At 57.6% G+C, this 15,635-nt stretch overlaps 1 protein-coding gene across 1 annotated transcript; it reads right to left on the bottom strand.

Annotated features, from left to right (window-relative positions):
• Positions 1-1,369: 1,369 nt before the first annotated feature.
• NKX2-4 (NK2 homeobox 4) lies at positions 1,370-2,554 on the bottom strand. The gene is given in 4 exon segments (XM_055726068.1): positions 1,370-1,490; positions 1,559-1,746; positions 1,748-2,075; positions 2,179-2,554. Coding segments are annotated over 4 exon segments (981 nt in total). The 3' UTR covers positions 1,370-1,401.
• Between the last annotated feature and the right edge of the window lie 13,081 nt (positions 2,555-15,635).

Raw genomic sequence — 15,635 nt, forward strand, 5'->3', positions numbered from 1 at the left:
CTCGGGAACGGGCCGGCAGCCGGTCCCCCGGGCTCGCAGAGGCCGAAACCGCCGTTTTCCGTCTCAGACCCGTCCCTGCGCGGCGCGGCCGGGGGCGGCCCCGAGGGCGGCGGGGCCAGGGGGCAGCGCGGGGCGCGGGGCGGCACCCCGGGAGCCGGGGGTTCGGGCTGGCCAGGGCAGCCACACTGCATCCGCACGTACACCGGGAACGAAGCAGCCAACTCTTGAGAACAACTTTTCCTTTTATTGTAATTAAAAGAAAAAAAAATGTAAAAGAATAAAATGCCGGACAGTTCCGAGGAGCGTCCCCGGGGCGCGGTGTGCCCGGGGCGCGGGCGAGGGGCAGCCCCCGGCCCTGCCTGCCGCTCGGCGCCGCTCCTCCTGAGCCGGCTGGGCCCCAGCCCGACCCGCTGCCCGGCGCCGGGGCTGCCGCGGCGATCCCGGGCCGATCCCGGGGCGATTCTCCGTCGTCCCGCAGCTCCTCAGACGTTTGGCGATGTGCCGGCGTCTGCGGCACCGTCCCCGCGGGGAAGCGCACCGTGTCCACACGCGCACACCCGTTCACTAAGCGGAATTTCTTAACAACGATAAAAACGTTCCCCCCCCACAAATCCGCGCCCGGGCTGGGTCGCGTTCCTGCCCCAGCGCCCTGCGCCGCCGCCGCCCGCGGGCCGCTCCGCCCGCTTGCTCCGGCCGCTCCCCGTCCACCAAAAGGCAGCGGCCGCCCCGCCGCCTCCTCCACCTTGCGTTACAGCTCAATTTACCTTCAATCAAAATAATAATGAAATTGCACTTCATGGCCACCCTTATAAAATTAATTCCGCCGAGATAAGTTGCACTTCAGAAGATTTATTGTTCGCGTTCAGTGGGTCTGTAAAGTATGTTCGCCGGTACCGGCGCGGGCTCCCGGTGCGCTCGGGTCTGGCCGCCGGTGCTCGGCCGCAGGAGAGCAGGGCCGGGCCGGCAGCGCAGCCCCGGCTGTCCCCGGCTTCCCCCGGCTGCCCGCCGCCGGCCGGGCGTCCCGTCGGGGCGGCTCTCCCGGGCGGGCCCCAGCGCACCCGGGCGCGAAGGCGGCGGGACGCGGAGCCACGGACGCGCCCCCCCCACAGGCAGGTGGCGACGCGGACACACGCCCGCAGCCCCGCGGCGGCTCTGCCTTCGGGCCCGTCTCCGAATCCCCAGAGAGTCTAAAAAACACACGCGAAGGGAGGCCGGGGGCGGGGGGCGGTGGGGCGCGGACCAGGCGGAGGCCCACGGACGGCCATCGGGGCTCCCCGCAGGTGCCCGGCCGGGCCCCGGGCGGCCGTCGGGGCCGGGAGGGTCCGGTCCCGGAGCGCGGGGGCGACGCCAGGGCGGGGCGGGGGCGGGGGGCCCGGGACGGGGAGACGACACACACACGGATTACCACGTCCTGCCGTAGAGCAGGTTGGGGCTGACCATGCCGCTGTTGTAGTCGACGCCGGCCGAGTCCATGGGGGCCAGAGGGGGGCACCTGGCCGTGCAGCGCCGGCGGGGCTGGGCGGAGAGCTCCTCCAGGTCGGCCGCCTGCCCCAGCGAGCCGGGGTGTGGGTGGGCGCCGGGGGCTGCGGCAGGCAGGGCCCCGGTGGAGGCGGCGGGGGGCGGGGGGAGCGGGCTGCCCAGGGGCCGGGGGTGCCGCTGCCCGGCGGCGGGCAGGGCTTGCCGTCCTTCACCAGCACGGGCACGGCGACGCGGCGCGGGTGAGTGCTGCTGGCAGAGGCCGCTGCTGCCACCGTCGGGGTGCAGCTGCTGGGCGGCCGCCTTGTCCTTGGCCTGGCGCTTCATCTTGTAGCGATGGTTCTGGAACCAGATCTTCACCTGGGTGGGGGTGAGGTGGATCAGGCTGGCCAGGTGCTCCCGCTCCGGCGCCGACAGGTACTTCTGCTGCTTGAAGCGCCGCTCCAGCTCGTAGACCTGCGCCTGGGAGAAGAGCACCCTCCTCTTCCTCCGCGGGGCCGCGTGGAGCGGCACGATGGCCTTGGCGCCCTCGGCGATGCCACTCAGGCCGCCCATCCCGGCCACGTTCATCCCTGCCGATGGACCCATGAACCTGGAGACTGAGCGGGACAGGCGGCTCAGCGCCGGCGGCCGCCCCATCAGGGGCAGCGCGCCCCTGCCCCCCGCCCCGGCCCGCCCGTCCAACCCCACACCCGCACTTACTGCTGGAGTAGCGAGGGTCACCGCCGGCCCCATACCAGCCGCTGCCCGCCGCTGTGCCGCTCCGCATCCCCTCAGGGTAGGCGGGCAGCTCACCCATGTTGCCCAGCCCACCGTTGCAGTAGCCCCCGACGGCGCCGTGCGGGAACTGGGAGACGCCGTGGGGCATGTGGTAGGCAGCCGCCCCAGTGGGGCCCGCCACGACGTGCTGCGGCACGGCGGCAGCAGCGGCGGGCACCGGCGGCTGGCGGTAGGGCCCAAGGGGCGCGCCCAGCCCGCCCGCCCCGTCCATGCCGCCGAACTTCTTGTAACTCTCCTCCATCGGGCTGAGGATGTCGGTGACCGAGAAGGGCGTCGTGTGCTTGGGGCTCAGCGACATGGCGCGGCGGGACGGGAGGGGATGGGCTGGGCCGGGCCGGGCGCTGCCGCCGGCACCGGCGAGCCGTCCGCGGGCGAGGCGCGGCGCGGCGGCCACCAGCCCCGGGAGCCGGTAGCTCGCCGTTTCTTTTAGCCCGGCGCCGGGTTTACGCCAGACGCGGGGGGGCGGAGCGAGCGCGCCCGGCGGGGGAGAGCGGCGGCGGCCGGCCCCGTCCCCTCCCCGCCTCCCGCCGCCCTCCTCGGCCCCCTCCTCCCGGCCATTGTCCTGCGCCCGACGGACGGCTCTTAAGCCCGGCCGGCCCGGGGCAGCGCCGGAGCGGCTCCCGGCCCGGGCCGAACCCCGCGGCCCCCCGCCTGTAAGTACCTGCCCGCTCCCCCTGCCGTGCTCGGGCCGCAACTCTCCGCGCCCCTGCCCGTGCCCGTGCGTCTCCCCCCAGATAAGCCGCCCCCCGGGCAGCGCGACGGCTGCGGAACCGAGCCCGACGGCGCGGACTCGTCGGCAGGAGCCGGGAAACCCCTCGCCCGGCCCGGACCCCCGCGGGGGGCGGCTGCCAGCCGGGGCAGGGCAGCGGGCCGGGCCCGGCCCTGGGGGGTCGGCGGGACCCTCGCGAGACTGATGCTTCGTTTGCGGTTGGCTTTGGGGGTCTTTTGGTTGGCGGCGTTTGGGGTTTTTTTTGGTCGTTGTTCGTTTGTTCGTTGGTTTTGAGACAACGAAATGCTCCCTCGGGGCTGCCCGTGGCCACGGCTGGGGGCCGGGGCACACGCGGGACGCACTCCCCCCGCCCCGGGCTGCAGCGGGTCCCGCGGCAGGAGCCGGCCCCGTCGGGGGGCAGCGGCCGGGCCGCCTCCTGCCCGTGCCCCGCCGCTGCCGGCGCGACGGGGAGAGCGGAGCGGGCTCTTCGACGGGAGTAGCCGGACCCCGCGACCAGAGCTTCCCCTTCCCCCCGCCTCCGGGCCGGGGCTCCGCGGGGCAGGCCGGGCAGACGCGACGGGGCGGCCGGGCGGCGCGGACTTGCGGGGCGGTGGGCAGCGCTCCGCGACACGCCGCTGTGTGCCTATGCATCCGGGCGGGCCCCGCAGCAGCCCGCAGCTCCCGCACAAAGCCGCGGCGCTCGCTCGGAGGGGCCTCTCGCTGCCCCCGACCTGCCCGCGCCCCCGGGGCTGCCTGCGCTCTCTGGCGCTGCCCGCTCCGCGCAGGGTGCGGGCCGGGGTGCCCTGCAGGCCGGGGTGCCCTGGGGTGCCAGCCCCCCGCACAGCCCCGTGCACCCACCCGGCCGCAGTCCTTCCCAGCGGGGACCAGCAGAGCTGCGCTTTCCCCGAAAAGAGAGAAAATTCCGTGTGTGCGATAAGCACCGCAGTGCCCGGGCCGTCCTGGGAGGCTCTGGCTGCCCTCCCCGTGGCCCACTCCGGGGGGGCCGAGCCCCATTTTGGGGAGCCAGGGATGTCCCGCACCTCGGGAACAGAGCTTTCCCTTCCTGTCTCCGAACACCATCCTTTCCCTGACACCTTCGGTGAGAACTGCTGGGCAAAGCATCTCCCAGTACCGGGGTGATTATCAAAGAAACACAAAAGATAAAAAATCAGAGAGGGAGGGAGCAGTTCAGCTTCTTAAACCTTGTGCTCCCCCCCTGCACGCTGAAGGTCGGCAGCAGTTAAACAAGGTCAGACCTCCGCACGCGCTGCTGCTTCTGCTCACCTCGAAACTCCCACTCCCCACAATTTTACCTGCAACGCTTTATTCAGTTGCAGTTTTCCCACAGTCCAGGCAGAATTCCTGGCACCCGCGTTAATTTTTCCTGTGTTTGTGTGTCCCATCTGCCCCCTCCCTGCTTCAAAAAAATGCTTTAAAACCCCCTTGGTGGCTGCCCGCCGTCAGGCTGTGCGGAGGGCCAGCTGCCACTCCTGTGGCTGGAGGTGACCCACCAGTGAGACCCCGCTGCCTGCCAGGGCACCCTGGGGGGCACGGCATCGCCTGTCCGCCCTGGGGGATGGGGCCCTGTGGCCGGGCCCCGCTGCCTGTGCCCGCCGGCCCATGTGTTTCCCCGTGGAACGGCTGCGCTGCACGTGCTGCTGAGCATCTCCGAGCTCAGCTTTTCCTTTGCCGGAGTCTTCTTTGAAAGGCAGACAGTTATGCTTTGATTTGATTATTTTTATTTTTTTTTCCTGAAGAGAGTTTTCTGTCCCTTTTGGAGCTGTCCCTGACTCCTTTCTGGGAGTCACACGCCAGGAAGGGGCTGCGGAAAACTCTGTCCTCCCTGGACTTAGAGGTGTCAGGGCAGGGGATGGGGACCGCGCCTGAGCCCCCCAGCCAGGCGGGAGGAGGGAGGGGAACCCCGGTCAGCCTTGCAGGGGAACAGTCCTGGGGTTAGCCCGCAGCTTGGCAAAGGACCCCGCGCAGCCCCATCCCCGTGCAGGGGAGACCCACGGGAAGGGGATGGCTGGATGGAGTCTGGCTGGGAGAGGCAGAGCATCCATGGGGTTCCCGCTCGTCTCTGGGGAGGGGGGAGGCTGCTCCGGGTACCGCGGGAATGATTCCTGCAGGCTGCTGGGGCAGGGAGGAGGTTTGGGATCCCAGTGAGGCCTCAGGGCTGCTTTGGTAACACACCGGGCAGGGTAAGGCGAAGGGGTGAGCAGGGCTGGCCCCGTGCACGTGAGTCCGGCAGGCGTGACCTGGGGTTCTGGGATCTGGCCTGAAGCAGGTGATCCAAAGGGACCTGAGCGATGGGCATGGCTCCGACCCCTGCGGCCTCCGCTTGCACACAAGGTGGCTGCTGGGGGACTCTGCACACGGGGGTACGCAACGGGGCTGCCCCGAGGAGCGCAGCCGAGGGAGGATGAACCGGGCAGGAAAGGGCTCTGAATGCAACAGCCGCAGCGGAGCACCCACGCGAGGGGCTGGGATGAGGAGCCACACGGTTCTCGCCAGCGACGGGGCTGGGACAGGCTCTCGAGGTCTGCGGTGGGTCCATGGGGCTGCAGCAGGGACTGGCCCAGGCCTCCTGCCCGCTGGCTCCTCCACAGAGCCTGGGAGACTCCTCGCCCCCAGATCCCTGGGGGCAGAGGCCACTTCTCCCTGCATCCCCTTGCAAAGCCAACAGGGAAGCACAGCCTGGGGGGAGCAGAAAGAAACACCACTGACGAAATTCCTCGTGTTTATTTTGCACAGAAAACACCGCTGAATTTTTCCTGCATCAGTAGCATGATTTTTTTTATATATATATAAAAAGCATAGCACGTCAGTGAAGGCTTTCCTCCTTTCTTAAACCGGGCATTGCAACTTTCCTGAAATCGAGCCTTTTGGCAGGGTCAGCATCAAACACTTGGTCCCCATAGAAATGAAGTACCAAGGTGATATTTTCCTTTTGCACTTTTACTCTAGCAGAAACTGAGCACGCTCCTTTGTTCCAGTTCAACTTCAGTGACTGGGTTTTCTGGCAGGGAGATGTTTCATTTTGTTAGTGTGCTGGACTGGTGGTAAAGAAAATCCTATTGTTACAGCGAATGTTTCACCAAAAAATCCCTTAAAATCATCCTTATTTGCAGAATGTGTATTTTCCTGACTTAGTCATTACCTGGAAGTGCCATACAAAACCGGACCATGTCCATCCATAGCCTGGGAAGATCGAACTGAAGATTTCAAGCAAAGTAGTTTCAAAAACAGGTTTTAAAAAAAGACGTGGCAAATGCAATAAGGCTGACAGTGATAGGAAAGAACCTACCAAGAAGTCAAACCATTAGGTTTTAATTTTTTTGAATTATGTTCCTAGCTTCTTGATTACACACCTTCCACAGAAGGTCATCTTTATTTGAAGCTGTAGGAGTGCAGATGTTATTTCAGAGATCAGTTTGTCTTTCTGATAATAATGACATATTTTGGCCGCACGGTGCTCATTTCCACACGTAAGTTGTTCTTGCTGTTTGAGACTGCCTATTACAGTAAAGATATTGACCTTGGCAAGACACAATTGACATATAGATAGAGGCTGATTTTTTTTTTTTTTGACGTTTTTCAATAATCCAGTATAAATGCTAATTTATTTCTGTGGCGGCTTGCCTAAAAGCAATAGTTTCATCTAAATAGTCAGCGATAGTCACTCATTGCCCAGTTACAGTGTTGTGATCGCAGCTGATGGCAGTTTGCCTTGGTTCAGCTCTTACCAATAATTTGCACAGATTAAAAGGGTCTTGGAAATGGAGGCTTAAATAATTGCTTTCTAAAGACGTTGTTAGACTGAAAAAGGAACCTGGGGTTTCCAGTGCACTCTAAAATCATTTCCACATAAACCCCAGATTTAGTAGTTTTGAATGTCACTAAACAGGCTGTTCACAGGGAAAGGAAGATATTTATGTGGCATAAAGAGATCTCTGCTCTGGCTGCAGATGTTGGGCTTGCTGCCTGTGCCCGGGGGTGTGTGTCTCCCTTTCCAGGGGAAATCAAGCACCTAGAAAGTAATTGTGGGCAGGAGTTAGTGGCTGGGCTGTTTGCTCAGCGAGGGTCGGTGCTTGCCAGCAGGAACACCCGGCGGTGCCACCGCAGGGATTCCTTAGGAACTTTGGGTTCCTGTCACCCTGCCCTGCTGTAAACGGTGATGATTGCTGTCAGACGGTTACCCTTTCAGTGTTTTTCCTTGTGGCTGTAGGTTTCCCTTGTGCCACTTTTTTTGGGGGGGAAAAACCCTTAAACCACTAAACATATTGGCCTTCTCAAAACTTCCCTGAATGTCACACTTGCCAGATGGGTATTTTTTCTTGTGGCTTTTTATCCAGAGGAGCCTTTCATGCCCTTTTCCCAGCATCTGTGGCAGGCAGGGTGTCTGCAGTGCCTTGGGCTGAAATTACCACCCCACCCCTGAGCCCCTGGCTGCCAGCCCCATTGCCTGCTGCACTGTGCAGCCTGGCAGAGCAAGGACAGGTTTATCTGGCTAGCTGTGCCTGCCCCGTCCTCGCTGGTGGCTTGGGGCAGTGCCTACCCCATCACCTGGGTGGGTGCTGGCGTGCCCTTGAGGGAGCCCATGAGGGTTCATCCCTCCTCTGCCCTCGATGCCCAGGCACACGGATGCTGCAGTTGGGTGCATTAAAGCTTTTGCAGTCGCCTTTTGGAAGGAAACTCTTCCTGTAGCCGTTGACCGTGCTGTTAATTTGGGGTGGGGGTGGGTGGGGGGGTGAGTGAAAATCCTAGCAGTCCTTTTAGATTTTCTTCCAAATCGCTGGAGAAGATGCTGAGCCACACAAGACCCCTCCAGAAACACCCTGTGGATTGGCAGTGGGTGCAGCTATCATCTGAGGTCACTTGCTGGTCCTGTTGACGAGGGTGACATTGATTTCGTCTGGCGCTGATTCTGTGTTCAGCGAACCCCCTGGGCCTGGGTTACATGACACCGGCAGCGGCCTCCGCTGCACTGAATAACGGCAGCCTCGCTCACCCCGATGGGTTTTGCACACTCACGGGCACTGACTGCTGCCAGCTGCCGACCCGTGCGCTTCTGGGCGGCTGTTGTGCCCTGCGTGGAGCCCCCTGGGGCCAGCAGCCTGCGGGGGGGCCAGGGCGAGCACAGCAGCTCGCACAGCCGGGGGCTGTTAGCAAGAGCCTCCACCGACTCCTGCGTTTATGAAGGCTCGTGGGCAGCGAGGGGCTCCCCGGGGGCTGCCGCGGGCTCTGCACCTCTTCTGCCTTGCCTGGTGGTGTGGGGCTTCTGCAGCCGTGGGAGTACAAGCCCATTTTTCTCCTGCCTGTGGAAGGGGATGTTTCCAGCTACAGACATCCCAGGTAAATGTCTTGTGAGCGCAGATCTGGCCGGAGAGTTTTTTGGCAAGAGAAAGGTGGTGGTGCATGGTGATGGGAACAGAGCTGTCTCCTGCGGGGCTCCCCAGTGTGGGGGACATTGGTCCTCCCAGTTTGGTGGGGTGCTTTTACTGTTTCCCTAATTGTTGATGCAGGAGAAAATATTCTAATGCTGTGTGAGGGTGGCATCTTGTCCAGCTTTTCCTCAAATAACAGAACGTAAATATTTATTTGGCATCCCAGCCTTTTCTGCAAGGTTCACTGAACCCTGCACCGCTCTGGCTAGCTGCGGGCTCGTGCTGCCACCGGCTCCTTTGTGCTGTGCTGCAGCCTCCTGGCCAACTTCCCCTTCTCTCTTTGTTGATACGGTTTTCTTTTATTCCGTATTGTTTTCCCTTCCTTTTTAATTAGTAGGCTTGAATAATGAGGCTGGCTCTCCCTGTCACCGCGGTGTGTGAGGCTCGGTGATTTCTCTGTGAGGGAACACCAGTGAAATCTGGGCTCCTGAGCTGCCGCTCAGGTTATTTTTCTGTTGCTCTTTAAAATTTCCTCCCGGTGCATGTTGCCAGTAACAGCTTCTGGCTTTGGAAGTGGAGCCCTTTCACACGGGACATGCCTGTTTGTCCGACCATTGTACCTGGCCTGGGCTGTGCTTAGTGCTGGCAGAGGGACTATCGAACGCCCTCGTGCTCCTTGGCAGCCTAACTAGATGCTGCACAGCCTGCCAGGGCTCTGTTCTACTTCTGTGACATTTGGGGTGAATTTTATTAATGCCTCTCCTGTCCTGTTCTGTCATCCAGGAGAGACCTTTCTGCTGATGTGGGGGCTGCCCAAACCCACGTGGCTCCTTCCCTCTGTCAAAGAAGGCTCAGTGTTTCCCCCAATCCCCCTTACTCAAGTATTTTACTGATTTCAATGCTAATTTTTTGTTTCCCCATACCCGTTCTCTCCTGTGCCTGAGTCAGTGAGCTGAGGTCTCTGGCCGGTCTGACCCCATGGCTGGTTTGCAAAGCTCTGGCCCCCAGCTGGTACTGGTGTTTGCCCCAGCAGCTGCTGGGCCCTTGCCTGCCCGAGGGTGAGGGTTTGGCAGCGGTGCGCTGCTTTCCTTTCCGGAGGCCGGGCTCTCCGGGAGCGCAGGAAAGCCCTCACATGCTGGTCTATGCACGCTGGGGAATCCACGGTGCAAACAGTGTATTTAGCAAATGGTACAAACTGTTCTATGTTAACAGGGAGGATTAAAGAGTCAAAGGCTGCAGGCATCCAGCCTGGATAGCAGGTGGAGAAGTTAGTCTTCAGGGCAGGGCTGGCTCTATGCAAAGCCCCAGATAGGCATTTATCAACACATGGGTTTTCTTTGGAAGGGGGGGGGGGGAGGGGGCGAGGGGGGGAAACCCACCTCTGTATTCATTCAGTGATATCTGATTTCTTTTGTTGGCATCCTTATGTCAGCACGTGGTCAAGATGACTCTTTGGGTTAGATTTAGATGCAGTGTGAGGAAATCGCAAAGTAGAGAGGCTTCATGAAGGATCCTCTCCATTACCTTTCAAGTCAGAATAATATTCCTTGTGCAATTAGAAGTAACCATAGTTACTCAGAGCCATGGCTCTGGGAAGCCAAGCAGAGCAAGGTGGCAACCAGAGCAGGGAGAAAACATCTCTTTTTGGAGGGAGAGTTCCTGTGCAAGTACTCCATGGAGCAGGTGTGTGTCTGATGGGCAGCATGGCTGCAGGACCTGGCATGGGGACGTGGCTCGTTTCCCAGTGATCTGGAGAACCTGGTCCATGGGGCGTCACTCACCAGCAGTGCCGGTGTGGGTGCTGGTGTTAAATGGTGCTCAGCTGTGAACCTGGGCTTTGAGGATGTTTGTTCCCTGTTAACTGCTGGTGGAGGGAAGGCTCACCTCATCTGGTCTGACGGAGTGAAGGGGAGCTGAGGAGAAGCTCCAGCTCGTCCCACCTAGGAGAGCAGGATGTGGCCATTTCCACAGGGCAGTGTGGGCATGTGAGGTGAAGCTGCCTGCCTGGTGGCAGTGGGGATTTGGCTATGTGGGGAGATGAGCATTATACTCGGATCATTGCTGACTGATGAAAGTGATGGGTAAAAGTATTAGAAATACTGTCCTCTCTCCCGGTCCCTCATCATGTGTTTACACTGGAGGGGGCATGTGGTGAGGTTTGCATGCAGCAGAGCAGACCCCCAGGGCAGCTTCAGGGCTGTCCCCTGCAAGGAGGAAGCTGGAGACCAGCTGTGGCTGAGCTTTCATGGCTGGGATAGACCTGCAGGAGCTGTGGTGTGGCAGCCAGCTCTGCTGCTGGATCACCTCAAGCCAGGACCTTGCGTAGGGCACTTGAGCTTGCATGTGGCTTGCTGGCACCCAAGTTGGCTTTCCCGACTTGGCTGCCTGTGGCTTCTGTGTGTCAGTCCCCAGGGTTGCTGGTGTTGGACAATGACTGGCAGGTATGCTTCCTGTGATGGGAGGGCTGGAATATGCAGAGTAAAAGAACAAATATTCTCCAGTAATGAGAAGGGGATAATGGAGGCACCAGACAGACATTTTTCTAAAGAAGAAATCATATCTGAGCTTTCTCTTTCAATTAAATTACACTGAGGGAAGCCAATGCGTGTAGGGTGACTTACGGTATTGGCTATTGGGAATCAAGAGGCAACACTTGAAAGTAATTAACCAAACTGAGCTTGGGTCTGAATGCTGTCACATGGACTGGGCGGAGCTGGGCTGGCATGGGAGGGGGTGGCAGCTAGTGGCGGGGTGCAAGGTGGTCTTTGGCTGGGAGAGGGAGTCTGTGTGCCCTGGTCACCTCATTTCTCTGCCCTCTTGTGCAGAGGGAGGCTTCTCGATGCCTCCTTGGGGGTGTCCAGGCTGTCTGACAGTCTGTGATGTGAGTGGGGGTTTTCAGACCTCATAGAGGACCACAAACCCTAGTGAAAAATCAATGGGATTCACACCCCGAATGGGGAGGTAGGTCCTGCAAGGGCATCGGGCGCTTTGGGCTGCCAACTTGTGCCGCTGGACCACTCCAATGCACCCAGAGCATACATGCACTCTGCAGCTGGGTACTGACTCCTCTTTGTCTTGGTGGGTGCCTGTCAGCATCTCCAGGGACTGAAATAGCTTTATAAATCCTGCTGGGGTGAAACCAGTTCTGGTTTGAGCACTGGGCAGCCACGTTACCATTCTCTGCTGAGCTGCCCTGCCTGGCTCAGCCAGGATGAGCAGCTCGGTTACACCACTGCCTGCAAAGGGTTAGCCTCTTGCCCGGGGCTGGCAAGGGCCATGTAGGCCTTCTGTAAGTATGATTTATATATCCAGTGCGTCTGTCCTTCAGCATCTTGTGGCTCTCTGTGCATATGGAAGCTTGAGGGGCAGCCTGGGGGGGTGATGATCCGAATCCCAGAGAGCAGAGCCAGGCAGCAAACAGCTGCAGCTGGAAATAACAGGCCAGGTCAAGACTGAGTCAGGAGGGTTGGTTAAACTGGCTTTGAGAATGATGTGAACCTGGAGGAGACCAGTTCTCCTCTCAAATGAGCAAGTAGTGGTAAAAGGCACCCTGGAAAGCCACTGGCCACATTCCATCCATAGAAGCCCCCATGGCTGTAGCCACCTTTGCCTAGGTCCGAAGCTGTTGCACAGGGGTTTGCCTTTGGGGTTCAAAAGGCTGTAGCAGGGCGAGTGCCCTGATGCCTTCCCAGCTCCTGGGACAGGCTGCTGCATCCCCGGCAGTGGTGTCCCCAGGCTGAACTCCATGATGTGCTGTACCCCAGTGGCCCATGGCCATAACCCAGCCGTTATCTCCTGGGTCTCACCTGCAGGAGGTGGCACTTTGAGGGAAAACTAGTGGGAAATGTTGCAGGTTTGAAATGCTGAAATAGGCCATTGACAGGCCAGGCATGTTAGAGCAGCGGGGGCAAGGGAAGGAAAAGTTTGGTACTTGAGCAAAGCATCCAAGGAAATGTTTAAGAAGTGCTGGCCTCTTCCAGATTGTGCTAATAAAAAACTTAAGGTAAAAAAAGAGGAAACATAAGTTAAGGACCTTCTCTGCTATGTGTTTTCTTATCCTCAAGGCTATCCTCTTTTTCATGCCCTGGGTTATGCTCCAGTTCTTTGTTTTCTTCCCTTGCTGCTGCACATTCTGTGCAGGCTCTGACCCATAAATATCACAGGTTTCCTGGTGGTGTTTGTCACCATGGAGTTGCAGTCTGCAAAGTAATAGTAGTATTTTTAAAAAAAAAAAAATCCCAAACCTTAAAAAGCAGCATCACCTTCCATAGCCAGCAAAGCAGAGCAGATGGCAACAGTGGCACCGCTGCCCGTGATGCTCTGGGGACGGGTGCCTGTGTCAGAAGGGCTTTGTTTCCCTGTTTGCTCTTTACCCTTGAAGATCTCCTGCAGGTGGAGGGAGAAGAGTGGAGCCGTGGGTGCCTGGGCACCGCACGTGAAAGGAGCGACAAACACCTGTAAGTTTCCCCCCTTATGTTTTTTTTTCTGCAGGATCCTGCTCTGCTCCAGAGTCCTCGGGCTGTTCAGGGTGGGAACCATGCCTGGTCATTTCGTTTTTAGGGTGGGAACTGTCTGGGCTGCTCCATCGTGCCTTGTAGGCTCCCGAGGGCTGGTCCAGAGCCTACAGTGGGGTGCGAGGTGCCCGGTGCTGGGCACCAAGTACGGGTGAGTCCGCTCCTCAGTGCCTGCAAGCACTGGGCATAGCCGCTCAAGGGGCGAGGGTAGGGCTGACTGTCGTCTTTGGGGGGTTCTTGGGTTTCAGCTCTTGCCAAGAGCCAATCTTGATGATTTTTAATTTGTTCTTCTTCAAGTCTTGTTGCGTGTCTGGTGGAAGGCACTGGGTTTGACCCAAATCTAAAACCCCCCATCTGCACTTCTCCATGGGGGTGCGGGTCATTCTGCATGCTGATGAGCACCTTCTCCATCTGGGATTGCTGCCCCTGCGAGGATTTTGAAGGCTTCGTGTCTATGTGCAAAAAAAACAGCTGTGCCTTCGTATCTACCCCATGCAAGGTGTGAACCGTGTTGCGAGAGGTGCTGGGAAGCTGGCTGATGTCATGGCTTTGCTCACTAAACATAAAGAAACAAAACGTTCCGATGGGTGTTGGGGAAAGGCAGGACCAGCCTTACCCCTGGGGAAAGCAGCAGGCTTTGGGGTGGTGCAGACCAGCCCCAGGACCCTGTGGCAGTGCTGGGGGTCCAGCAGCAGATCGCTGCCCAGTGTGAGGTTCCCCTGCAGGTGGCCAACGGCATGAGGGTGGGTGATGACACATTCCTCTGATTCCAGCTGCGCTTACTGCGAAGGGATGGTGATGTGGGGCCCCGTTCTGTGGTCCCTGGCATACAAAATCCCCAGCAGCATCCCCGCCAGGGCAGGCTCGCACAGCCAGTGCATGCTGGTGTGGGGGTCCTGTGGCTTGAATATTTATAGCACCTTTGCTGTGTTCATTCTAGCATTAAACTGCTAATTAATTATGACATTTGTACTACTTCATTTTTCACTGTGAATCTGCAGAACCTGGCAGGCAGTTAATTAGCTCTCTCTATGCAAAGGATACTAAGGAGAAATAATTGCTTGAGGAATCATCATCGCATTCTTTCAGAAAGGTCTTACCTGTGAGCTGGCTTAAAGCTTGCTAGATTTGCACTTTGAAAGATGCCTCTGTCAAAGGCCAATCCTTTGGAAGAGAGATTTGAAGGAAGAGGTTATCTCAGAGATGTGGCTCAGTGGGTGTTTTTTAGTGCTTGTAAGTCCAAGGGAAATCAATTATCTAAACAACTCCCGTTCTGGAATGGATTTCTTTATTCTTTTCTAAATATGTACTCATCTTTGTCTTCGTATTGATGTGTACAGTCAACAAACCTGAGATTGCAGGAGGTGATCGGTTCTTCTCTGGGTTTCTCACAGCTATTGCCTGGGGAAGGGTGAGGGGCTTCCCCATCATCTTTTCATTTATTTTTTTTTATTATTTTTTTTTAATGGAGCTGTGGGGGAATGGTGCTTACAAACAGTCCCTGATTTCATACGCCCGTCTTCTCTTCCCAAATGTGTCTTGGCCTCATAAACACAAAACCTGTCTGAGCCCCCTGAGGAATTTGGGGCTGTTGCAGAAAGTGCTTGCAGGCTGATGGTTACAGTGCGTCCTACCTGTAAGGTTGCCCCAGTTTTCAGATCTTGCTGCTTTTGGGGGGCATTTATCCAAAAAAAAAAACCACCCCAGCCCTCAGAGGGTTGAGCAGCACATCAGGGGTCTCTATCAAATCAGCTGTCTAATGTAGCTTTGGTTTTTTTTATGGCCCCTCCGGCATGCCAGGCATTGCTCTCTGTATTTGCTGGCAGCTTCTATAACAAGAAGAGGTCTGCGACCACCACAGGCTCCTTGGGGTAAGGAGCAGGTTTTTATTTTTGGGCAACAAAGACAACGAAGAAAACAGAATAATGAAAATGGTATTTGTGCCTAGAGGGATAAATGGGCATTTTCTTAAACAGATTGAAACTTACAGCAGGTACATTTGCCCTCAGCGCTCCCTTTGAGAAACTTGTTTTATTAGCAGATAGTTACATGTTGGGGTTACAGACGGAGCATTACAGTAATGGAGTTGACATCTATATAATGGAGTTGACATTTTCTTGAAAAGGAAAAAGAAAAAACCTTAACAGAGTTCCTCTCCCTCCCACTTTCTTTATTTCCTTATTTCGCTGTCATCAATTGCAATAAGACACACCATCTTTGAACAGCTGTTGATGCTGGCAATTTAATAAAATTTCATACAACGGTAGGTGCTTCAGGAATGTTAGCGGGACTAATCAGTCTGCTGTAAACTTGAACTTTGCGGAGAAATCAAGGCAATAGCTTGTTCAACAGCAAATCATAACAATTTGAATCAATTCTTGCCAGCACTTTCTTGTTAACTGTTATGCACTGTCTCAGCTTCCAGTTTGTGTTTGATGCTTTTAGCAAGAAGTTCAGAATAGGGATCTCTTCCTACAGGACAAAGCTGCTTTTCTAAGCCAGCTGATAAATGCTTTGCTCTGCTGGGGCCGGAGATTAGACTCTCTATCATTTTTGCATTGAACCGAGCTGGGGCGTAAAGAAAATTCTTTGCACGCCAGATTCATTAGAGCAGGTTTAGGGTAAGAGGGACGAACAAGCCCATCTGGCTTACAAAGATGAAAGAAGATGCCAGAGCAAGATGCCAACTGGATTGCAGATTGGGGTGGGGAAAAGATAAGGGATGGAAACACAACAGCATCTTTGAGCCCACAAGAAGCGTTGATGAAG

Source organism: Falco cherrug, chromosome 13 (genome assembly GCF_023634085.1).
Source record: "Falco cherrug isolate bFalChe1 chromosome 13, bFalChe1.pri, whole genome shotgun sequence".
NCBI lineage: Eukaryota > Metazoa > Chordata > Aves > Falconiformes > Falconidae > Falco > Falco cherrug.